We start from the raw sequence: 26,092 nt of genomic DNA, 5'->3' as shown, positions 1-26,092 counted from the left end.
CAGGTGTTCCTGCACCCAGACAACAGGGCAGGGCAGGCTGTGGGGTCCCAGAGACAGGTCTGATGACTAGGTACTGCTATGGGCTATGTGTGGAGCCCTGGCCAAGGTAGGGTGGAGGAGTTCAGAGGAGACAGAGTCACACACCTCACCTATACCCCTGGGATCTGCTGGCCAATCCCAAGAAGAGATTCCACAGGCAACTGTCCGTAGGAGGCAGGGAAAACTCTACACAGAACCAGGAGTTGAAAAGGAAAACAGGTTTATTCCATGCAATTCACAGCTTATACCAAACTCAGTACTGTGAGAAGGTTGTAGAAGAGAAACGCCCAGGTTACCACAGGCTTCCTTCTGCATCCCGGGTTCAGGGTACAACTCAAGATATAATGCTCCACACATTTGCCAGGCAGTTACCAGTGATCTGCCATCAGGGGTGCCAGCTGTAGGAAGAACACTGAAGGGAACTGCTGGCATAGATCAAGGCAGCCAGGCAGGGCACCAGGACTGGAGCCTTCCCCCAGGCACGACCACTGTGGAAGGCCACTGCAACCAGCCTCAGTGGGGGCAGGTGATACCAGAACAGCCACACATGTGTATTGTCCCCCACCCATGAACACACATACACAAGCACATGCCATGCACACACACAACTGCATACGCACCACAATCAGTCTATGAAGCCACAGGAAGAAAAACAGTTAGCATGGGTCCCTGCTGGCTTCAAGACCCCAGGTAAGAATCAACCCCAGGCCCAGGAGCCCGTGTGGGGACAGATGACCTGAAGGCAAAAAGACCCTTCCAGATATCACCTTTGGTGTTCCAAATGTGGGCAGGCAGGAGGTGTAGAAGGAGAAAACCAAGGGGGAACCTCCAATGCCAGAGACCTCACACCTATCCCCAGGTGGCAGTAGTGGGGCTTTTATCCCCATGCAGGCTCCATCGTACTAGCCAACCAGAGGTGTGATTCTTGCTCCAACAGAGAGTCCTGGAAGGCTTCAGGCATGAACCAGAAACCACTGGGGACCCACACAACCCACAAACCCTCCCTCTCTCCTGTTTTGTTTTGTTTTTCTTTTTTTTTTTTGGTACTGACCCTTGAACTCATAACCTCACATTTGCCAGGCAGGCGCTAAGCTGCTGAGCTATATCACTGGCTTCTTTTTTTTTTTTTTTCTTGAGTCAGGGTCTTACTATGTAGTTAAGGTGAGCCTTGAACTCAGCGTGTAGCCCAGGCTGAGGCAGGGGGATCACAGCAATCCTCCTGCCTCAGTCTCCTGAGTACTGGGATTACAGGCATGTGCTACCATGCCTAGGTCTGCTAGACTTCTGAAGGGGCCAGCACTGGTACCCCTTAGCCCTCTCCAAACACCCCATGGCAGATAGGTCTACCTGAGGGGGACAGAATGCCTTTTTTGCTAAGAGCTCTGGCCTGTCTTATTTGTAGCCTTCAGCTCTGATAGGACATGCTCTGGATTCTGATCAGGAATATCACCATGCAGAGGCCTTCCTGAGCACCCAGAGCTGTTTCTGGCTGAGGCTGAAGGGCATAGGCAGGTCCTAGCTACCACTAGCAAACCTCTCAAGGCAGAATTTAAACTCCTCCCTCATGTGATCTCTCATCCAGGACACCCAGAAGCCACACCTTGTCCCTATATAAGCAGCCCCTTCCCTGCACCTTACACTGGGCAGGTAGGACAGTCCATGCCAAGGCTGGGTTGATCAGTGAAAATAGGACTGACTGGTAGCAGCAGATAACCAAAGATAGCTGAACTCTTCAGGGCACACTGGGTCCCTTGACTAGAAGCTGGAACCAGTCCTGCAGGGGGTATCCTGGCTTGAGCAGCTGAATGACCATTCCAGCTGCAGCTTTTCCATGCATTTTAAGACATTAACAGCTGCTGGGCTCATTCATAAATACACAATTTTATTTGCTAATACCAGGGGAAACTTAGACGTTAAACAGTAAGCTGATAAAACACGGATACCTAAAAAAGTATAAAAGTATAAATACCCCCTTAGAATAAACTTTTGTGAAGTCAATATTTTTAAATTAAAAAAAAAGCCTATGTATTGTAAGTCAAGGTCATAAATCAAACGATGTTACTCGCCCGGCAGCTCCCCAGAGTATGTCCCCACAGCCAACAGTGGGGCCACCTTTAGCTGGGTCAGCCAGTGGCTACTTCTGCCCTATAAAAATGTTTTCATGAATTCTTTTAAGTCAAACATTTAACAACATACAAGAGACTTTATGAAAGGAGGTAAGTTCTGGATGCTGGAAAACTTGGTTAATCAGGTTATTGGCAAAGGAGAAAGAGGGACTAGGCAAGAGGTTCCCAGGAACATTTGAAATGAGCCAGTGTCAGAGCTTCTAGGCTGCAGGTAGGCAGCCCCCGTAGTCAGTTTGCACAGTTCCCTCGGGAAGCCACAAGTTAAAAGCTGGACTCACTTGTTTGGGCCTTGTCCCCAGGCAGACAAGTCCCTACAACCAGCTGAGAAAGGTCTGCTTCAAAGCAGGCAGGTAGTAGGGTCCAAGTCACGCCAGGTAGGCGGAGTCATGCAGGTCATGTAGTTTCAAACACACCAGAAACATCAGAGAGAAAAACTGCATAGTTATATAGAAAATGAGAGCTAGAGAGAGAGAGGGAGAGAAAGAAAGGGAGAGGAAGAGAGGGAGGCAGGAAGAGAGAAGAGAAAAAGAAAAAGAGAGAGAGAGAAAAAGAGACACAGAGAGATATGTGATGCACTGTAAACATCCCGAGCTTCAGTGTAACCCAGAGTGTCAGCTCTAGAAGCCAGGTGCACAGGCTCCTGCCCCAGCTTCCATCCCGGGCGCAAGAAAGGCACTGGTGGGCACCAGCTCCCCCGTGAGCCCCCAAGTGGGACGGACGAGGCGAAACTTTCATTTCCCATTAACTGGTTTAACAGACCAAGCCAAAACCTAGCAACACTTTTAGGCATTTCTGAAGAGTATAAACATTAGGTAGTCTATCCACGCTTAAAAAAAGGGTTACAAATTTCTCTTGCCTCGGAAATACAAATTGAGAAGCATTAACTGTCCAGCTGACGAAGCCAGGAGGAAAGCCTGGCCTGGAAGGAGGACTGGCCTCAGAGCAGGTGCCCGGGAAGTAGTAGCAATGTGGAGGCTACCTCTGTTGGGAGCCTTAGCCAAGGTCAAAAGAAACCGCCAATTGATCATACGGGAGGCAAAGCAGCCTCCCTGACCTGAAGATGAGAGCCTGGTGCTCAAGGAGTGGCCAGCAGGCACCCAGACCCCAACCCATGGTGTGCTGGACAGTCAGTAGAGCTGTTGTTGTCCCTTCTTCCCATTGAGGCCTGGGTCACTTATCGCAGACTGTATGTAGCACCAAAAGCCCTACCCTTGAAATAACCTTCAGGATTGCACGGCTGATCAGGAACATCCTGCCTCAGTCCCATGTGACATTTGGAAAGAAAAGAGCAAGCCCCTAGTGACAGCCCACCCTCCATCCATGGGCATGTCTCTGACAGCTGGGCTGTCTCTCACCACCCACCTCCAAAGCAAAAAAGGATCCACACCCAGATCTCTAGAGAAATGATCAAAAGCAGGTTTCTTCTCACAGCCAAGCTTCCTGGACATGGCGGTTCACTATATCTTGGGAAAAAGTAAATCGTTTCTTCAGCTGTCAAGACTGTCCTCACATCCTTGAACCCCGTTCTTGTAAAATCTGAAAAATACCAAATGCAGAAAAATAAAGAGTTCAGGCCTGGCAGTGCTCTGCCTCATAGAGCAAAGCCTACAGATCTGCAGGTGGCAAAAGGCATACTGTTCATGGCCCTGAGGGACCACTACTGCAGAGCAATGTCCTAGCTGCAGGCATGTGGACCTCTGCTGCTACACAGGCACCTTTGCTTAACCTTATACTTTTCCCCCAGCAAAAATGTCTATCTATTATAAGTCAAGGTCATAAATCAATGATATTACATGCCCAGCAGTTCCCCAGAATATGTCCCACAGCCAACAGTGGAGCCACTATTCTCCATCAGACTAGCCCCCACATCCTACCAGTTCCCACGCCGCAGTGAGTCTGTCCACCTCCCCCATATCACAGGAGTGACCTAAGACATCCACTTGACCTTAGGAAACCTTCCTAAGTGTGGGTCACTATGGTCCATGTCCTCCATCTCAGACTCTGCAGCCTGCAGGGCCTGCTTCCCTTTGCTGCTGTGTCTACATCTTCTCTTGAAGTTGGACTACAGAGCACCTATTCTGCCTCCCTTGCTGACAAGTTTAGTCAGCTGGGCAGCCACCAAGTTAGCGGGAATTTCTGAGGCCCTGTAACATTCTGAAGCCCTGGAAAATATTGCTAAGCCAAGCCCACAAAATTAGTCTGCTGTACCCCAGAGGGCCAGAGGACAGCAGATGAATTTAGTCTCAAGGCAGGATGCTTTAGGGTCGGGACTACCTCTGTGAGATGCCAGCAGCACTTGGTACCTGTGAGTACCTCTACCCTAGCCCCTGGAACAAGTAGCCTCTCAGGATGCTGAAAGAAGGCCAAGTCCTATTGAGAGAGTCCCACCTATCCAGACACCCCAAACACTCCACCTGTCTCCAGGCTAGTTCCCACTGGCTGTAGTACCCATTGGCTCTGTACTTTGAGAGAGGGCTTCCCACAGAACAAGGAACAGTGCAAACCTCCTCAAGGCCAATGAAGGCAAGTATTTTGAGTGGTTCCTAACCTTACCAAGACATCTGGAGGTGACTTAGGAATGGCCTTTCTTCCTGCTGAAGCAACCAGACCAGGCCTAGCTACTACCAGCCCAGAGCAGAGCTGAGCCCAACAGAGCACTGGGATGGGAGCTATGACCTGACAACTTCTCAGGGCCTATAACTGCACTGCCCTGGAGAGATACTCTGCCTTTGACAGACTCCCATTAAGACTACATCCTACAAAGAGGCACCAGACCAGTGACAAAGACCAATAGGGGCATGCAGGAAGCTGGGCTCAGGCAGTCCAACAGGCAGGTCCAGGTATCTAGACTGCTCCAGGGCTTTTCTCAGGGGTACCCCCCACCTTCCTTCAGCCTGAACAACTGGAACAGACGCCACTCCTAAAAGCAGAGGGGCTCGGTGCTAGGGCAAAGAAGTTCCACTGCCCTCCAGGATTCTGGGCAGTCTCTGGGTAGGACCCAAGTCCCCAGGATCCTCTAGGAACCTCTAGGTGACACTTTCCTCCAGCCAGTCTGGGCACAGATGTGGCTCTCTCATGTTTCTGTGGGTCCCACAATGCCCTGAGTTAGTACCCATCACAATTCTTCCCCAGGCAAATTATAGCTGAGAGCCTGCTGCCCACATGGCTGCTGGGTCCCTCAATGGGATGTTCCCAATGTGGGCCACAACAGAAAGCACAGACCTCATTTTGGAAACTTGAGTGAAAAAGGGCAAAATCAATCAATCAATCTACCTCAAGGCTTTTTATGTTACATGATTCTTTCCCCCCTGTACTAGGGATTGAACCTGAGTACCTTCACACTGAGCGATATCCCCAACCCCCTTTTTTTTTTTAAATTTTGATAGGGTCTGCTTTAAATTGCTAAATTGCCTAGGCTGGGCTCAAACTTGTGATCCTACTATCTCAGCCTCCCAGAGTATTGGGATTACAGGCATGTACCACTATGACCACTAAATGACAGTATTTTTAGTTGGATATAGTGGCACACTCCTGTGGCCCCATTTTCTTAGGAGGCTGAGACATGAATATCACCTGAGTCCACAAGTTCAGATCTTTCTTGGACAGCAGGACAAGACCCCATCTTAAAAAAAGAAAAGAAATTAATTTTGCATGTACTACATTAATATTATTGGCATAAATTTAATGTATCCTATTACTTTATCTTAAAAGACCAGATTATAATAAATATTTTAGGCTTTGAGGCTCAAGAGGCAAAATTAAAGCTATTGTGCAGGCATTCATAATCACTTAACAGAAAAGATCCTTCTTAGCTTGGGGCTGCATACACAGGCACTGGCCCTCAGTCTACAGTGTGCAACCTGCCCTAAGCCATCCTTTGGTGGGCTATGCTCCTAAAATGCTGGGTTGGTCCCAGTGCAATGTGGTGAGCACTCCTAGTCTGCAGGATAGATATTAAGAGTGGGCTCACCTCACTCCTGGTCTGTTTCCTGCCTTTTCTTTCCTGAGTGTCAGGGAGCAACTAGGTGATTGCTGTTAATGTGACAATGCAGTCAGATTTGATGCAGTCTGGTCCATAAGACATAGAAGGTATGAGAAAAGCCTAAAGCAAGGAAGGCTAAGGAGCTGTCTAAGCTCAGGCAGATGTGATCACCACCCTGGAACATGACAGCAGTATCTCAGGCCAAGGAGGTTTGAGCATCCAAGACAAGCCTCAGGAGAAACAAGAAGGTTGCTTCTCAGAAGCTGGGCAGGTTGCAGGGGACATTGCTACCTGGCCCAGGATCCAGGCTCTGCCTCCACACTGTGAACATTCATTTGTGTGTGAACATAAATGGTTCTCCCAGCAAATGCCCCTATCTTTATGCTTGTGAAGTCAGTGGAGCCATGCCCATGTCTAAATGACAACCCAGCTCCCTATAAGCAACTCTATAGCACAACTATCAGAGTTCTGTCAACTATAAGCAGGGGAAAGGCACATGGGAGAGGGGCTGGAGGCAAGGGTCAACTTGGGTCAAGGGGCCTAGGCGACTACAGTGCCAGATCAATCGGAAGGGCTACAGAGCTCACCATGACATTTAAACTTAATCTGAATCACTGCCTTGATACCTTGTCTCCTCATCACTCTGGCGCAGCAGGCAGTGTGCAGCAAGGGAGAAGAAGATATCCGTCAGCCACGTATGAGTTAGGGAAAGGGAGAAGATTGCCCACCAGGCCACCACAAAGGAAAACATTGTTGATTCCCTGCAGCAGCACCTACCCTGTAACCTCTGGGAAGGCTCTGTTCTAAAGGAGGCCTATTTGATGGCCTTGGCTCCTGAAACATCCTGCCTAACAGGAGGGCCTTTGTCTGCTGGGGCCCAAGGACCACAAAGAAGCAGAGACTGATCAGCCACAGGGCACTGACTGATCAATCTGCTAATTAGTCACCCTGTGCAATGGAGTCCCAAAAACATGCTGAGGTTCAGGGTTTCCCTGATGGATAGTGCTGCATGCATGTGGGACTTCTTGGAGAGGTCCCTATGTCTTTTACCCCAGGTATCTTCTGCAGCTGCATTCCTCTGTGACAAAGGTGACCCTGAGACTGAGACTAATACCATTCTGTGTGAGTTCTGAATCCTCTCAGAATGCCTCCTGCATTGGAGGTGAAGGTATTGACCTGAGAACAGTCCTTCTTACTGTCATTTGTTCCAACTCCCCATAATGGCTACAGCATGGGCCTGGATGTCCCTCACTCCACCAGCCTGAAATGGGGAAAGGCTACCTGGTAAAATGTTAAGAGGCCACTAAGGCACAAGGTTCAGTGTGAACAGGGCAGGTACTGGCCTCAGTCACAGACACAGGCCCCAAGGTGACTTGCTGCCCTCGGAACTGTGACCTTGCTCCATATAGCCTGTGTGTAGGGTACTGCCAAGTCACTGCCCTCCAGATCTGGCCTCCATGACTACATGGCTACCAGAGGTCCTAGACCCTATCTCAGTTCCCTCCAAGTTGCCTCTGCCCCACTTAGAAGCTGGCGAAGCTGTACCACTTCAGAGCCAGATATTTTTAGAGAGAGAAACAAGGCCACACTTCCAACAGCAAGGGGACTTGGGGTCATGCCTGGCATTTCCTCATAGCACAGAATGTCTCTCTTCTGCAGCTGACAAGCCACTGGAGGAAATGGGCCCTGGTGAGCCGTAAGCTCAGAAATAAAAAGCTTCTAAAAATAAAACAATTTATAAAAGAGGCTTGTCACTGCTCAAAGATAGAAAGTGGTGTTTCCCCTCAATTTGGCTCAGGGTCTCTCAGGGAGGTGGAGGGCACTTTCTGGATCGTAGGCCTAATAGGGACCTGGCACCAGACCCCAGCTTTCTCTGCTGCAGAGCATTATGGGGCTTGCCCAACTGTAAACCATCCGAGGCCTCAAGTTGACAGTGACAAAAAGGCCAGTGAGCACAGGGGGCTAGCTTCAGGGCACAGCAGCTTGTGGGACGGATGTGATAGCACATGCTGTAACCCCAGCACTCAGAAGCTGAGGCAGGAGGATCACTGCAAGTTTCAAGTCTAGCCTGGGCTACGTAGTGAGTTCAAAGCTAGCCTGAACTACGTAGTGAGACCTTGTCTCTGAAAACTAAAAATGAAAAATAAAGGAGCTTAATACTCCCTAGCTTCAATCCCTAGTAACATACACACATGGCTGGGTAGGGATGTAGCTCAGTAGCAGAGCACTCCAGAGTACCTGACCCTGGGTTTAAATCCCAGCTCTACAAAAAGAAAAAAAAAGAAAAGAGAAAAGAGAAAAGAAAAGAAAAGGAAGGGGGAGGGGGGAGGAGAAGGAGGAGGAGGAGAAGGAGGAGAAGGAGAAGAAGAGAAAGAGAGAGAGAGAGAGAGAGAGAGAGAGAGAGAGAGAGAGAGAGAGAGAGAGAAGCAAGGCCAGGACTTCATTCCAAGTCTGGTCTCTTCCTGCATCACTTACACCATACTCAGCAACACTGTGGCCCTCACCAACTCACTGTGGGCCCAGGACTAAGGCCAAACCAGCCCCTCAGTGCCTTGACTAAGCCAAGTCTCACCGCAGATCTTTGGGTCACCTTGAGCTGTCTACAGAACACTCCAATCACTGTATAGCTCCACTGTTTGGGTCTCTGGCAACCTAAGTGCAGAAACCAGTGCATCTGTCCACCCAGGGGCCTCAGCTGGATAAATGTGCCCACAGGAAATGCCATCAAAATGATCACATCTGGGAAGGCCATGGGGTAATCTGGAAAGCTAACAAACCAGGCCAAACTCTGTATTGCCACCACCTTCCTAGCGGATAATGAAACTAGCCCCCACAGAGCAGAAGAGCAGGACCTGGGTATGATGGCACATGATTATAATCCTAGCACTTAGGGGGCTGAAGCAGGAGGATTGCTGCAAGGTAGAAGCTACCCTGGGGTATACAGTCAGTTTAAGGCCACCTTAAACTACATAGTAAAACCCTGTCTCAAAAACAAATAAAACCAGAACAGTAGGACTATGAGATACTCTTCTTCATACAACTACACATACTTCAGATATGTCTGAAGCAGCTGTTGACACTGGGAACCTACTCCAGCTTATGGGCTGTCACCTCTTCCATATCAGGGCCTATCTCCTGGGAACAGTGGGCCCTTGGGCCCCCCAAGAGAGCAACTCATAGTGGCAGACCCAACATAAGAAGTCTCTGCCCCAGGTCTGGGGGACACTTGCAAGAACAGCTCTTTAATGTGCTGATGAAGCACAGACCAGTATCTGGTGGCAGAACCAGCTGTTTGGCCAAATCAGGCAGCCTTGCAGGTTATCTTGAGCCCCCTGTAAGCCTAGCAAGGACAGCAAGATACAATGAAGTAGCACTAGGAAGCACTTTCAAAGCACAACCTGTTAAAGTATGCCTACCAGGAAAAAGGCTGGGAGTAGCTACCTTAGCACTCACCTTGGCCTTCTCGCTGGGCTCACTGGCCGTGCCGTATGGAGTATTGTGCAGCTCCTTGGAGACCACGCAAAGAAACTCAGCCTGGTCTTCATTTCCATAGTTGTATGAGGAACCGATGCTGACCAGCTAAAAGGGAGACATAGGGTCACATGTGCCCCAAGATTGTAACACAACTCAAGGTTCAGGAGTTGGTATTGTTTTGGCTTCAGTTCTGACAGAGGAAGCAGACTCCTGGCACCTTCAAGAGCACACCTGTGCCACCTCTCAATCACAACATGCCAGGACAGGTTCTGCCCTCTGGGTTGCTAAGCTGCTCTCAAGAGTTCTCAGTCAGGCACACAGGGGACACCGACTGATTACTCCAGAGAGTGCAACAGGCAATAGAGGCCAGATCTTGCGATACACATTATGAGGTCTTGCTTGTGGCATTCTGCCTGTCCCTACAGCCATCAGCAGACCCTTTCTGGGAAGCAGGACCTCTGTGGACTGACTCTGCTTCCTAGCTCAGAACAGGTAACCCCAGGATATGCCTAGCAGTGGTAGGAAGGCAGGTAGAAATCAGGTAGCTCTGAGGGCCAGGAGAGCTGAGCAAGAGCTGTGATTCCTAGACCTCAACCTAGGTACTAGCTGTGCCTTATGGGCACAGCCTCACTACTGCAACCTGCCCTACAGCCCTCGGAACACCAAGCACTGGAGCCTCGGATTGGGCTGTTGTCCAGCCATACATCTAGGACAAAGCTACCCTACAGCTACCAAGTGCTTTGTCTTTTTAAACAGAAAATTAGGGCCACGGATTTAGCTCAGCGGCACAAGTGCCTGCTGGGCAAGCACAAAGTCATGAGTTTGATTCCTAGTACCAAAGGGGAAAAAAAAAACCCACAAATTTAGTTAGAAGGAAACTTACTAACACAAACAAGAATGCTAATGGGAGAATTACTGAGCCAGAGAGCACTCAAAACTGCAATCAAATCCTGTTAGCTGTACACCTGAAGCAAGACAGCAGTTCCCACAGTGAGTGGGACTTAACTTAGCAGGTGAGGAGACAGGAGGGTGTTGGCCTTGGTCCAGGCAGTGGGGATTTGCAGGGACACCGATAGGGAACACATCTCCCCACATCTGTCACAGTCTCTGTTCTCATCACTTGCTGGGTAACTCCGAGTTGGATCTGGTCATCTCACAAAAACCTGACCCCCAAGCTTGTTTATCCATCCACACCTTTGGCCTTGCTTTGGGAAAAAAAATGCTCCTTATTGGATTATAGGACTCAGGGACTTGGATATTTTGTTTTATTATGGTTTGGTTCATTAAGACAGGGTCTTGATGTTTAGCCCAGGCTGGTCTCGAACTCAGTGATGTTCTTGGCTCAGCCTTCTGACTACTAGGATTCAGGAATGCATCTCCATGCCTAACTGGCACTTGGGATTTTACCAGGATAAACTGGTGGCATGAAAGTGGTGGCCAAGGATGACTGTACAGAAGTCAAAATCAAGGTGGAGGAGATATGTCCTGTGGGATGGGTTTAGGATCACTCAGGACAGCTGAGGACAAAGTTCTGAAGCTGGTCTTAAGAGGGGATGCTCTTCCCATTCCCTACAAAAAGTCACAAGACAGAAAAAGAGGACACAGCACACCAATTTCAAATAAGGACAACCCAGGTCACAGATCTAGGATTGATGACAGCAGCTTCTCAGTGTCTGGTTCTTCTTGGGTCACATGCCAGGGACAACATAAACTCTGGGAATGAGAGACACACTGCAGGTCCCCACACCTGAGCCCTCAGGAGGGCAGGGACATGAGAGCCACCTGTGTGTATCCAATGCCCAGCCAATGCCCATCAGGGAGCCCCACACACAAGAGAGCCCAATACAGCACACAGCAGTCCCTGGAAGGTGGTGGGACTCTTGACAGTTGCACCTCCATCCCCAAATTCCACAGTCACTGTGCTGGCACAGGGTGGGAGCTGGCTGAGGTCCCCTGGGACTTAAGGATATCAAGGAACAATCTCCAGGAAAGTCCTGAGGCAGAAGCCTCCTCAATGGTTCTTGGAGAAGCAGCCCCAGCCAGCAGCCTATCACCTGCTCAAACTTCCAGCCATCAGACATAGTAGACACCATCTGTGTGAGCTCTTCTTCCTGGCACTGCAGCACACGGTACACATGCTTCACAGGTACCTGCAAGGACAAAGGCCACACCTCACACCCAAGCCAAAGAACCCTGCCCAAGTCCCACAGGTTTCAGTGCCCACAGCCACTCTGCACAAACCTACACAGCTAACCCAAATCTCAAGAGCTCCTATGTGCCACTTCCTCATACTTGTCCCCCTCCCTAAATATTTCCGCTTCTAAATTGGAAAGAAATAATTCACATAACTGAGAGCACTTGTGGCTGGCTAAATGTGAACACACAGGAACATCAGCCTCTGTTCCATATGAGGCCATACTGGTCTCAGTGCTGACCACTGGAAAAGACCCAGCGGAAGGCTTGCATACAGTTTGTTCCCGCACCTAGGTAAAGCTCTTGTCACATCCCACAACTCAGATACAGCCCTAGCATCCCAGTACTACTAAAACTGTCTCCTAGAGCCCCAGAGGACTTCCTGTACTGGGTTCCAATAGATTTGACTCTTTGCACATGGTGAGACCTGGGTTCGCCCTCCCAGAGCTGATCCATCGGGAGGTGACAGCACATACAGCACTCATACAAATGAGTGTCCAGGTTAACCTGACACTCTGCAGTGACTTGTGACAGTGATACACAGTGACAAAGTCACATGTTGCCCTTGCTGTCTCCAGGTGTTTTCATCTCTATACTGGCTGCCTCATATTACTATGAGGCCTAGACCTGTGAAGACAATCTCTCCCACCTCATTGGGTGGACAGAGAAACTAACACAGGAAGCTTCAATGCAGCCCAGGTCATATAGTTGTGGGATGAAGGGTAAAAAGGAGGCTAAGCATACAAATGAGGGGGCCAAGGAATGCCCTAGACTTGTCTACTACCCTGCAGACAAGGAGGCCCTCCCTGGACCTTTCCTTGGTACTCAGCAGCTTGCAGCAAAGAGGAAAGGGCTGATGGCAGGTCACATGTACAACTCTCTTTTGGCCTGGTGACTGACAAGACAGTAAGTGGTCAAGCCATTAGTGCTTCTCTTTATAGGACAAAGAGCTCTGGCTCAGGGTTACCAGCTGTGCAGTGGGAAAGCCCATTATGGGGGTGGGAGGGCAGCACAGGGTTGAAAACAGAGCACTACCAAAACCCATCTTGCTCTCCTAGATATAGATCCAGCCAATCTCAAGTGCAGACCTGGCACAATGACAAGACCAGTGCCTGAGACTGATTGGTGCTTCCTTCCCAGAAGGTGCTAGGGGGCTCCTAAGCACTAGCCTCAAGGGCAGCAGTAGAACCACTAACTATGGCCATGTGTGATGGTCCCCAAAAAGGTTGGCAGAAAGCATGTGGTACCACCTCTAAGCACAATCACTCTCTTCAGGAAAACCCACATCCTCCTGGTACCTGCACAGATCCAAGTTCCTGCTCTGTCCACCTCCCAGCTCATTATTGTCCTCTTTCCAGCCACAATGGTGACATGCCGTTTGTATTTGCTGCCCCTGCCAGGATGCCCTTCCATAGGCCACCAGCTCTCCCATTTCCATCATTAGAATTCCTCTGTTCTAGTGTTCTCCACCACAGACCTCCACACAGTTACTTTTCTTTTTTTTAAAGAAGGAGACATTTATGTTGGCTTATATTTTCTATCTCTTCCCACTAGAGTATGGCTCCCTGAGCTGGGCAGAGGTACATGGGTTCTTTTTAGGGTGCTAAGAGGGGGTAAAAAGCACCAGGACAGGGCAGGAAAGCAGAGAGAAGGGATAGCTGTGCCCACACACAGGACTAGAAAATATCCTACACATTAGTCACTGTCTCACCTGTGATGTTTTGCTGTCTCGTTCTCTAATTTTGTCCTTTACAAGCTTTATTAGTGAGGTGATATTGTAAAACTCTGCTTCCTCCAATACTCCTGGAATAGAGGAAAATAACAGATTTTTACCACATTAAGGAATAAACATTTCTCACCTGTCCTCATCCCCATGCCTAGTCCATCCTAATGTCATCACAGACCTATAGCTCACAGTGCTCAGCAGGGGCTGATGGCAAAAATGAGGGACAGTAATGTTTACATTCTGCGCATTATCACTCCGGGTGATGTGCAGAGCAGACAAACTGCACTGATCCTACAGACACTGGGGAGTGACTGGTGCTTTTCCTCTGCAGCCTAGAGACCTGTATCCTATATCATAGGCCAGGACACCAGACCCTGGTGTGTGTGTTGGAGTCACTCAACACCTCAGTTTCCCTATTTAAGTGAAGGCTAGCTGGTGGAGGGCTGCCCACAGCTCTACTGCCTTTTCCGAAGTTTGCCACCAGTGTTCCATACTCAGAAACTTGAAATCTCCCAGGAACTTAGGGTAGATTCCTATAGTCCCGCTACAGGGATTTCTTGCCTCATTTCATCAGTCCCTCCAAAGTCATTTCTAGGCCACAACAGCACAGGACAATGCACAGTGATGTGGGAAAGATGAAGAGTTATGGGAAATGAGGCCTGGAGTTGCACAGTCCAAACAGGGCAGAAGGAAAGGGTATCCCACAGAGTAAGCTGCCGCTGGATATGGACAAGAAACATCCTCAAGGCCTCAGGCAGAGCCATGTCTCCATGTTTAAACTGAGCAAAAGCCCAGATGACAGGACAGTACCCTGGCACAAAAGAAGAACAGGGTCAGAAAAAAGAAATGAAGACAGGGAAGGAGGTGAAGGGAAAAAATTTGTGTACTCCAGTTTGGACCAAGTGGTCCAAGAAAGGAGTTAGAATCTTCTAGGGCACCACTGGCTTTTCTTTATTTAAATTTCGTATTTTGAGACAGATCTCACTAAGACACTAAGTTGCCCATGAAGAACTTGTAATCCTTTTGCCTCAGCCTCCTAAAGTGCTGAAATTATGAGCACGAATCACATTCCTGGCTGGCCCACATAAAGGAGTGTGTCTTGTGCTCTGTGACCAGGCAGGAAGCAATGCAGTGGCCAGCAACAGCAGGCAGAGACCCCCTAGGCTCACACCATAGGTTTATCTGTGACACATGGCCTTAGACCATTGCACTGTGAAAAAAAGCAGGGAGACCATTCACATCTCCAGCACTAACCAAACATTTGGAAAAGGGTGTCTACAAAGTGACCCTTGGCCACAGTAATCCTGTCAAGCCACTGAGCAGCCTCACCCCAAGAGACCTATAGGAATCATGGCAAAGCAACCCAAGAGCCATGGGCCTTGTCTTCAGAGGAAGCATAGGACCTTGGTACCCAAAATTCTAGCCCAGACACAGCTCAAGGCATGCTGCTCAGCACATGACTCTGGCCTGAAATGTCTGCACAAAGGTCAACCTATCAGCACCTTTATAGTACCCAGCCCCAAATCCAAGTTCTCTGTGCAGTAAAGGACAATGTACCTTCCTCTGCAAGATCTTTGTTAATAACCAGCTTTCCATGTCTCAAGTAGTTCAACACAGGTCCAAAGTAGGTGGGGTCTCTGTCGATTAAATAGGCACCTGTTTCATCCTACAAAAAAATAAAACAGCGTCAATTCTACAGAGGAAACCAGTATTCTTGAAACCAGACCAAGGCCAGAACTAGCATCAGGGAAGGGGAGTAGCTCAGTGGCACAGCACTTGCCTAGCATGCCCTGAATTCAATCCCAAGCACTCAAAAAAAAAAAAAAAAAAAAAAAATGGGGGATAGGGCATCATAGCTCAACAGTATGGCACTTGCCTAGCACAACAATGCTTTAAGCTGCATCCCAAGCACCAACTCCACTTCAGACAAAACAAAACAAAACCTAACCCAGAGCAGCAGTCACATTTGGGTTATCCTCAGCTCTTTAACCCTAAAACATGTTGATGTGCATGGTACCTAGGGGATTCCTAAGCACACTCTAGCCAGGTATGGTGGCATACTCCTGTAATCCTAGTACTTGGAAGGCTGAGACTAGAGGATTGCTGTGACTTTGAGGCCAACTTGGGCTACATAGTGAGTTCAAGGGCAGTTTGAACTACATAGTGAGACCTTGTCTCAAAACAAAGAAGCAAACAAACAAACAAACCCAAAGCATATTCTAACACTGATTTGTACCCTGGGTCTAAGACAAGCTTCAGCTATTTCTATGAACTCCCTATTGAGTTTGCACTAAAGTAAGGTTTCAGGTACCAGCCTTCATCTTATAGCCCCTAGGCTCCATGGCAATGACCTAAAGCCCTGGTTTTGCTCCACTGAAGCTCTCCTGTGGCAGGCCAACCTTGGGCTCAGCACTTGGGCCTCTTCTCTTCCATGTTCCTCCTTCTTAGGTTGTGGTACACAGGAGCAGTGTCAGCAGCAAGCCAGCACAAAGAAGACACATTTAAGCTGCTGAACCTGAGGCTGCCACGATGAGAAGAGCTTCAATTTCCATTGATGGCAGACTCAGGGCTTTCTCAGTGACCATGACCACTGAGGGTGCCCTCATCTTTGGCCAGTAGTCTGTGGCTGGATGAGGCAGTCACTCAAAAGGTACTCCTCCTGAAGATGGTCAGCCTGCTCCTCCATTGGTCACGCCTAGCCAACTGAGGTCCTCCAGAGGGTCGATGCCCCCACCTGCCAAGAGGTATACATGCCCTCCCAAGGCCCAGGACAAGTACAACCCTATGCAGATACATCACAGCGCATGGCTCTGCTGTTATTTGGCATGCAGAATGAAAGAGCCACAGACCTGGCCAGGATCACAGGGCATGGCACTGGGACCATCAAACGTAAGCAATGCACAAATACTACAAGGACTGCTGGAGGTTGGGGCAGTGAGTTTCTATCTTTCCTCACCATAGACCAGGCCCATAACCAGCTTGCATGCAATTTGGAGGCTCTTGAGCCCAACAGAGCCTAGGTACTATGAGGACTCAGACATTCAGTATGTGATCCAGTGACATGGTAATAAGGGGCAGGGCCTCCCCTGGTTGGTGCCTGGTACTTGTTCCAATAGATGCCCTGGGCAAACAGTTAAGATTGAGGCCTCTACTGAGGTGAGGGCACTGCTCCATCTTTCTCAGCAGGAAGGCCTATATCTGCTGGGGCAGATCACTACACAGATCAAGACAACTGGCTCAGATCCTAAGGTGCTATGGGCCATTCATAGGAATAGGGCACAGAATGCTGTGCTCATTCTCCTACCCCCAGCCCCACAGAGGAGCATCTGGCAGTCCTGAGGACAACACTGGGCATCTGCAGCAAGACTTCTGAATCTCGTGGATGCAACAGAGCCCAAAGGTAGAGGCATCTTAGGCAAAAAGCAATGCACTCAACTACGATCCTTCTTCATAGACATCAACTTCTATCATCTAGGTGGTAAAACCTATTGGTTTCAAGGGTTCTTTTCCAAAGTTCAAACACGAAACTATGAAAACCTGCTTTTTTTAGATTAAACCTGAATTCTATAGCTCACGTGGGACACAGAGCCCTTGTGCCCCAAAAACCTCTGTAGCCCATTCTCTTTCAAGGCAAGCCCTATTCCACCCATGGCAATGTCCCAACCCAACCCAGATCTCTGATTTTACCCCATCTAAAGACACGCCAGCCTCAGTGACCCAGGCTTCCCCACCTTGCAGCTCTGGCCTTTATTCCTCTAGACCTGGTCCTCCTCTGTCTCACCCTCTGGACCTTGGTTCTCCAAGCAGAGAGGGGCAAAGGATCAGAAGGGCCAACTTCTAAACAAAGGACACTTTCGCACTCCCCCATCCCTCATGATGAATGACCACCACTTTCTACAAAAGGGTTGAGACTGAAAAGAAAGAACCTGTGCCATCATAATTTGGGTTAAGGACTCCTCTAGCCCCCTCCTGTGGAAGAAGAACCAACTGGGTGACTTGTGCATGTTGCTAGGTTTAGGAAGATAAAGATGGAAAGGGCAGAGAGGGATAGGGCTTTGTCCAGGATGCCCCCAGGAGCCTCTTTTGTCAGGACATCCAAAGCCTCATGGTCAATCCTCAGTGGGGTCAGACAACAGGCTCAAGACTAGGCCACCCCAACCCTCAATATCTGTTTTCTCAGTTACCATAAGTAGAACAGAAAGAATCTCACGGAGCAGCTATAATCACCAGAGCACTGTAGGGGTCTAAGGCCCATGTGTCACATCTACTGATGGTGTTAGGCACTGTAGCAGTGCATTGGTAGGCAGCCTTCAAGGACCTTTTTTCTGTACATCATGTCAGGGCTCTCTGGCTTGCTTCTTGTGGTGGCTCATTTCAACCAGGTGGGCCTCCTTAGGAAAGCAGGCTGGCCACCTAAGTAAAAAGTAAGGCCAGAGCCATAAGGCCAGACAATCAAAATCTCAACTTCTACAGGGACACCTGGGGCTTAAACAAAGGACACTCTCACCAGGCACTACCAAATCCTACTTTAACACATGCTGGACACAGAGTGCTGCTCAGGTTCTTTCAAGGGAGCACACCAGAGCACACTGAGTGAGCCCAACTGTAGGGACTAACAGGACTGAGGCCCTAATACCTTGTGTTCTAATGTTGGCAATACAGCTCAGGGGTCTCAATCCTAACACAGAAATAAAGGAAGGAAACAGGAAAGCAGAAAATCCAAAAAAAACCCCAAATTCAAAACATGAGTCTATAGCCCACTGATGCAAAAGCAGCCAGAGGATCATTTTGGAATGTTCAGAACAACAACTGGGACCAACTGAGACACCACTAGCAGGTCACCACAGGACATGTGGAAAGAAACCATCATGTTGCATATACACGGTACAGTTACAATTCTAAAACCAAATGGGCTCTGAGCAGCTATGAAATAGGCCAAGATATGGCACAGGGTTGGATGGCCAGACACATGGGGTCTTTTATTATCCTTCCTCTTTTCAGTTCTTTCCACAATTTATATAACAAGCATGTGCTATATTTGTATGATGGGAAGATTTGTTTTGTTTTTTGCAAAAGAGTCAGAATTAAGCTGCTTTCTCGACATATCATTTCCCTCTACTGACCTTCCTTCTCTACTTCTCATTGAATTAGCGTTGACCTACTTGTGGCAGTGCAGGCTTGAAAAACATTCATCTCTCTTCAAAGGCATAAAAAAAGGATCACTGGACTTGGCTTTGAACATTCAGTGACAGCCAACCCACCCACGCACACATGCCATCAGTCCACACCACTGGCTGGGGTGCTGTTGATGCCTAAATTGGCACTAAGTGGGGCTGACAGAGGTTGAGCCCCAGTCTGAGATGAAGCAACCCTGTACCTGACCTGATGGCTACTCGGCTGGGCAGGGAAGCTTCCAACCTCAAAGATGGCCATACTGAGGCAGGTACCCACAAATACCTTCCCAAGAGGACAAGCAGGCAAAAGTCAGATCAGGATTATGTCATACATACACTCCTGACCAGCAGTTCTAAAACAGGATGGGGAGACAGTTTCTACAGACAAATCTGAGCAGATGCCACCATGAGTTGCCTGAGCCTGTGCTTCTGGTCAGAAGGCAGTATACACAGAGGACCCATAAGGGATAGCCCTCCATGCACCACACCACCCCTATTCCTCCAGGGTACACCTTTAAAACAACTTCAATCCTGAAAAAGGCAGAAGGAAAGGGGGTGGAGAACATCTGGCTCTCAGGTAAGATCCTAAACTGGATATGCTGCTGATCTGTGTGCACTTCCTCATACCTGGCTCTTCCCAATCATCCCCAGGCTTCAGAAATAAGCACACACCACCATCACCATCATCACCCCTACAATCCCCAACAAGAGATAAAACAAGGCCACTGAGGAAGAGATAAAATTAAGAGACCAAAGTATTGTGAATCAAAGCTGTGGGATAAATGCTCTATCAAATTTCCTCTCTGAAACCTCAATGCACAGAATATTTCGTGCACCAACATTCACAAGCAACCAAATCAGAAACGTAGCTTTTACCCCAAAGTTACCCACTTCAAGTGACTATTTCAAATATATACACAAAACCTTCACCTCCACTTCTTCTGTTTTATACAGAGTTATTATATCATGGATCCAGAAAAGGTATTAATCATCAATTACAAATGAGGAAACTAAGGCCCACAGAAGCTTGCAAGAGGCAAGATTTACAAAGTGGGGCCCAGGACCCATGGCCCCTAACGCCAGGGCTACTGCTTCCAATTCACCAGTACACAACACTGGGGCCCAACAAAGCCAATGTGCTTATTTGCTTCTCTTGAGGGAGATCCTGCCTGCTCTATGTGCATTTGGAGGTGGGAAATATCCTAGGGGATGGAGAATGAAGAGGAAGCGAGAGCTACTAGTGAGATTCAGGGTGGAGGGTGGGGGCAGGCTGTTAAGGTTCTGGGCATTTTACTGTCAAAATGGCATTTCTCTCAGTAAAGCAAAGGCCACCTCCTTGGGAAGGAGCCCCTTGGACTTCAGGGCCTGATCTGCAGGATGTTGCCCCTTCCCCTGCTCCACTTGATACAGCTGCAAACAATTTAAGATCTCAAATGAAGCCCTGTAAAAAGCAAAGAAGGGTTAAAAAAAAAAAAAAAAATATATATATATATATATATATATATGGAAGCAAAGAAGGGTGAGGTTGTAAACAATATCCCACCAATGAAGATCTTGGGGAACAAAATGCTCTGAACTGTACACAGAAGCCTAAGATCTGTTTCAGACTGTTCTGTTGGTTCTGCAGGACAGGAGTCCTCCCAGGAGAGGTTTGTCAATTTAATCACAAAGACAGGCACTGGGCCAGCCTGATAGTGTGGGTGAGTTGTGATTAGGAGCCACATGCCATCTATCCAGGTCATCTGGAAAGGTCTTACTATTCTGAACAGCCATGCCAACAGGCAAGAGGTTGTTCATTTGCCAGTTTTTAGGGGGTTTTTTCTGTAGGGACATTCTAGCTACAGCAAATGCAAAACTGAATCCCAGCAGATACCACCTCCTTCATGATGGTATGAGTATGTACAGAATTTAATAGACAATTGCCATCATTAGACAAGACAGGAGATAAAAACAGGCAAGAAATGCAATCACAGTTAAGGACCTGGGTTCTAGGCTACAAATCTTCCTCCCCATTTGTAATAGTCCTGGGAGCAAGACCTCCTCACCCCAGAGTCTCCCAGCCCTGAGTTTCAACCCTGACCAAACTTGTAGAGAGGTTAGCATCCAAGGACACTGCAACTGAGACAACCTAGACAAGTCGACACCTAGCCTGTGAGGTGCCCTCCCCTCCCTTCCAACCCAGCTATCACCATGCCACTACCTGGCAGCTTCGGTACAGCCTCTGCTCTCCCCATAAACAACCATGCATGAGGACTGAGTGCAGAGTTCTCTCTTTTTGCTGGGACCAAAGGGCAGGACTTTGGTTCTTCCTCCACCTCACTGAAGATGGCTTAGTGCCCTCTGGCACCTGCTTTCTTTATCTATTTGGAAAAACCTACCTTGTCCTACAGACAAAGAGTGACAAGGTAGCTACCCAAGCCTGACTTGCAAAATGGGCCCTAAGAGCATGGAAGTCCAACCATCCAGGAAGCAAAAACCTGCAAGAATATGGATAGGGAGATGTTGGGGACACATCCCACAGTTGGGATGCCTTTGGGGATGCCACAAGGCCATCCCCAACATACTTATACTGAAGCCCTGGAGCTGTATTTCCCAGGCTCAAAGATATCAAGTGTCTATAAGAAGACTTGGTGGCTGCCCAGGCAACACTGACCCTTTCCCATGGCACATGACTCTAATAGCCAGTGCTGGGGACCGCCAGGGGCCTGCTTGTCCTCCTGAGATCACCCAGGAGCTCTGCAACAGCAGAAGAAACAAGGGAGAAAGGCAAGGTAGGCCTCACTCACCTATACATGGAGTAGGCACCAGTCCAACTCAAAGGGAGCTGCCCAGCCTTACACTGAGAGCTTTACAGTGATACATGTTTATAAGAGATAAACAATATCAAAAATGCTGAGCGTTGGGCCCTGAATTTAGCTCAGTGTAGTAAGTACCTGCCTGGCAAGCGCAAGGTCATGAGTTTGATCTAGGGAAACCCCCCAACCCCCACAAAAAAAAAAAAAAAAAAAAAAAAAAAACAATGCTGAGGGTGGTACAGCATTCCTATAATCCCAGCACTCTGGAAGAATGAGGCAGGAGGATTCCAAGTTTGAGTCTACCCTGCAAAACTCAGCAACTTAGTAAGATCCTATTCTGAAATATGTAACTTAAAAAGGGCTGGGATTGTAGGTCACTGTAAATGCCCTCAGTTCAATTCCTAGTATCACAAAAACAAACAAAAAAAGTCATCGGCAAGAATGAACTAGGGTTGGCAAGTGCAAGGTCCTGAGTTTGGTCCCCTGTACCAAAAAAAAAAAAAAAAAAAAAAAAAAGAACTGGGGTAGGATCACGTCCTTGGTGTATATCTTTAAACTAAAAGTAGTCTCTCTTCAATGCACTTTCCCAGAGTAAGGCCAGCAGCCAACTCTCCTTTCTGAATTCTCTCAGCTTCTCCATGCATGGTATAGGCATCATTTCACACAGGAAGAATGTTAAGACTCACAGAGGTACATTAACACAGCAAAGTCAAACTAGGCTTTCACAACTCCAAAGTCTATTTTTCTACCAGGGAAAATGTCGATCACAGCAACCCCATCTGGAATTTTGTGAGTACTCTGCAGTGTTACGAGAGCTAAGGCCTAGTAAGAGTCAATGTGCACATGGGTAGGGGTGTATACATGCTGGCATCTTGGCTGCATGGATCGCCTAGCTGCCAGGTTTTAAAAGCCACTGGACCTTAAAATGAGATGCCTTGTGAAGAGATGACCACATAATCAGCAAGGACAAGCACTCATAGCAGAGGAACCAGGGAAACCATAGTCCCAGGACCTGCAGTCCAAACACATCCTTATTTTACGAAATGAAACACGGCCTCACTATTGACACAATTCTGTCCAGTGCATGGATGCCAAGATTCTACCAGTCAGTAATCCTCACTTCTCTTGCCAAGCAGCTGATTCAAAGGTGATACTCCCACCCACATGCCATCCCCTAGCTCTGTCTGTAAAATGTCTATCTTTTCAACCTTAAAATTCACCAGCACCAAATACATTCAGAGTAGGTACAGAAAAGGACTACATTTGGTTACAGGAATTGCTGTGATTGCCTCCAAAGACCCACCCACTGCCACCATACCCATGATGGAGAAGCAAGGCTAGTAGCCCTGGTTCCAAGGGCAGAAGTAAATGGGTAACCAGTAGTTTTTTCCAGGCCTGGCTCAATTACAGATGGACCCTTCTTCAATCATACAGGCTTCCAGTTGCATAGTGCTTGCTGTTTCTCTTCACCTCCTAAAGCATCTCTACTCTAACACTGGGGCTGGGTTCTGCTACAAATAACAAACTATTTTCAGTTGTGCCTCTGAAATACAGTAGAATAGAATACAAAGTCATAACCAACACAAATCAAATATAAAGGTTTTATAAAGCACTTCCAAGAGGCAGCTCAGGAAGGAATATTATGCCTGGCTTGACCCTAAGGAATATATGAGAGAGAAAAATGACACAGGACAACAGATGAGCAGATGCTGAAATGCACAACACAGAGAGAGTCCCACTGGAGGACGTCCCAGGAGGAAGTGAAAATTCACTAAGGCTATCTACAAAGAGAATTTCAAGGTAGTAGTAGATCCCAAGTTGGCCCTTAAGACAAGAGGGCAAGGGTCCAGAGGACACAGGGCATAGTGGGTCCCAAGCTGGGTTCTGAGGATATGCTGGGGGTGGGGAGCCAGTTTTAAATCAGTCAAGCAGTCCCTGGATATGCTTGTATCTGTTCCTACCCCCACTCCAACAACCTGTCTGTCAACATCTTTAGGCAATACTCTAGAAATCCCTGCTATAACTGGTTGACCTGCTTGGGGGGTTGGGACAGTCACAAAGTCTGCAGTTAGCGCTCTCCTTTGCCTGAAACTCAGATTCCTGTAACATTTCTTCCTATCTTTTCTCTTTAATTCTTCCCACCAAACTCCCATTCCAGTATCTGAAAGTCCTTGAGCTCAATAAACACCAAGCAAGTGTCAGGCAAGGAATTCTGCAGCAGGTCACTGTTAAAGTTAAATTTTAGGAATATCTGCCAGGTATCTTTTTATTAATCTCAACTATGAAGTCAGGGTTTAAAGATCTTTACATGTGAATCAACATCCTGTTTATCTCCCATCATTCATGTAATTAATAACCCCCCACCCTTCCCCTCCACCCTCCTCCTCAGATTCCTCATTCAGCATTTAATTATTGGAGAGGAATCTCCTGGGACCATTCTTTCATCAGAAGTTAGGGGTGGTGAGAAGACAGAATTTTATACATTTTCTCACTTGAAGTAGAACCCTCTAGTAACATGACTGACAGGAATTAGCATTACTCTTTTTAGTAATTTATCTGTGACAAAAACTAACCCTTTACTATCAACTTGGGAGACAAGAGACTGTAGAACTGCATTACTTTCATGTTCTGAATTTTGACTTTACAAATTGGAAATCAAATGGAATTAAATAAAGGGTAATTTAAATAAAAGGCATTTATATACACACACACACTTTTTTTTTCTGATTGATTTCCTCTATACACAAGGGTCTCTATTACAGGAAGGCATAATTTTTCAAGTCTTTTTTTTTAAGGTAATCTTAAGAGACAATAAAATAAAGGGATGAAGTCAATTTAACTATGCAATGGACCCTACTCCATTGTTCTAATGTTGAGTATCAACGGCTCTTACTTTGAAAGACTTTGACAGGAACAGTTAAAATTCTGATTTAATATACAAAACAGGGTCATCTGAGTAAAAAGAGCAAGTGAATGATCACTGAGATCCACTGTTTAAAAAGAAAAGTCAACAGTAAAACATACACCCACACTATAAAAGGAAAATCACAGCTGACAAAAATCTATTTCTATCCTAGAGATGACTGTCATTTTCTGGGAGGTCAATTCTCTAATAAGAGACTTGAGTCAAATGAGCAATGGGAACAGCTGGAGGTAGGGCAGGGTGGGGAGATGGACCTGCACTGGCAACTCAAACCCTGATTTCTGTCCAAGATGAATGATTATTGTGGCAGTTCACAGAGTTCTCATTTCCTGATCATAAGGTCAAGCCACACACCAAGAACTTTGTCAGTCTTCTGCAAGTGCAAAGCATTTCTGCTTTTTCTGGAGAGTTTTCTAAACAATAAGTATCAGACTGGAAAGGCACAAATTCAAGTGCAACTGCATAGCACAGCTGAAAGACCTGCCAAAGTTAGTAGGTTTGTGATCTGCCTACTAGGGGAAAAAAAAAGGTAAAAACTCTTTCTCAAATAGATCTTTTTCTGAGTTTCAACCCTGTACGGTCTTGAGGCACCTTTCCTTAGCCACACACCTCTTGTAAAGGTAAAAATCACAATAATTTGTCGCCACCTGCGCAACAGTATGACTATTTAATTTGATAAAATACAAGCAGCAAACTAACTTGGAAATTCCTACAGTTTTGCAGGGGAAGAGGGAAAAGTAAGGTAGGTACAAAGCAGATTGAAAAAAGTTCTACCTGCCGACCCAACCCCTAAACCATTCCAATTTGAGAAATATTGTTTTTGAAAAACATCTTATTAGGCTTCACTTTTTAAGAGCTGCGGAGACGGTGCATGTTGTAGATGAAAAGGATGAAGTGTGAACTCTCTAAATGCAAGTCACTGGCAAAAGAAGGCCACTGTGCCAACCCCTATGTCTACATTAATTCACATGTCTGGAATGTGGAAAGAGATGAACGAGTTCTCCGTTTTCAGAGCAAGCAAGTACGCTGGATCCTGGATCGTGTAAGAAATGTTCACACACCCTAGGCGTAATAACCCGAGGAGAAAAAAAAAAAAAAAAAGAGTACTAACGTCCCGGGCGTAGGGAACCTCCTCCTCCTCCTCTGAACCCAGCGGGGAAGACTTGGGAGACGGGCACCCCTGGCGAAGCCACAGGGTCTTCCCGAGCTAAGTGGGCGCTAAGGCGCCAACCTCTCTCCCAGGGCCCAGGACGCAGGCCATGGAGTGCGGTGTTTGGAGCCCGCAACCAGCTGTGGTCAGGACGACCTGGGCTCCCCACCACCCCCGGCTGGCCCGCACGGCCCTCACCTTGTCTGAGTCGAGATCAGGGTCGGCCTGGCACAAGCGGTACAGGAAGGACTTCGGGTCCCGGCATAGAGTCTGCCGGGTGGTGAGGAAGTAGGTGCCGCCAACGTTGAGCCGGACCCACTTGGACACACCACCGGGGCGCTGGGTTAGGGCGCCGAGCCCCGCGCTGCAACGGCGGCATAGGCCGCTCCCCAGCCCCGCCCCGAGACCGCCTGGGGCTGGCGGTAGCAGCTCGTAATGATTATCCGCCATGATGCCGGCAAGCCCCGCCACAGCACTCCAGTGGAAGGGTCCGGTCTTTAATAGTGTCCT

At 47.9% G+C, this 26,092-nt stretch overlaps 1 protein-coding gene across 1 annotated transcript; it reads right to left on the bottom strand.

The window, feature by feature from the left end:
• Nucleotides 1-242: 242 nt before the first annotated feature.
• Kctd5 (potassium channel tetramerization domain containing 5) lies at nt 243-26,092 on the bottom strand. Its single transcript, XM_003478491.5, has 6 exons — nt 25,781-26,092; nt 15,098-15,206; nt 13,526-13,617; nt 11,676-11,771; nt 9,601-9,726; nt 243-3,701 (listed from the first exon to the last, which is right to left on the bottom strand). Exons 1-6 carry the CDS (start codon nt 26,030-26,032, stop codon nt 3,672-3,674), a joined length of 705 nt encoding a protein of 234 aa, XP_003478539.1. The 5' UTR covers nt 26,033-26,092; the 3' UTR covers nt 243-3,671.

The sequence above is a fragment of the Cavia porcellus genome, unplaced genomic scaffold, assembly GCF_034190915.1.
Source record: "Cavia porcellus strain 051 isolate PalLab524CR breed Dunkin Hartley unplaced genomic scaffold, mCavPor4.1 scaffold_16, whole genome shotgun sequence".
NCBI classification, from domain to species: Eukaryota; Metazoa; Chordata; class Mammalia; order Rodentia; family Caviidae; genus Cavia; species Cavia porcellus.
Note: the sequence above shows the minus strand (reverse complement) of the source record. Positions and strands in the feature narration are given on the sequence as shown.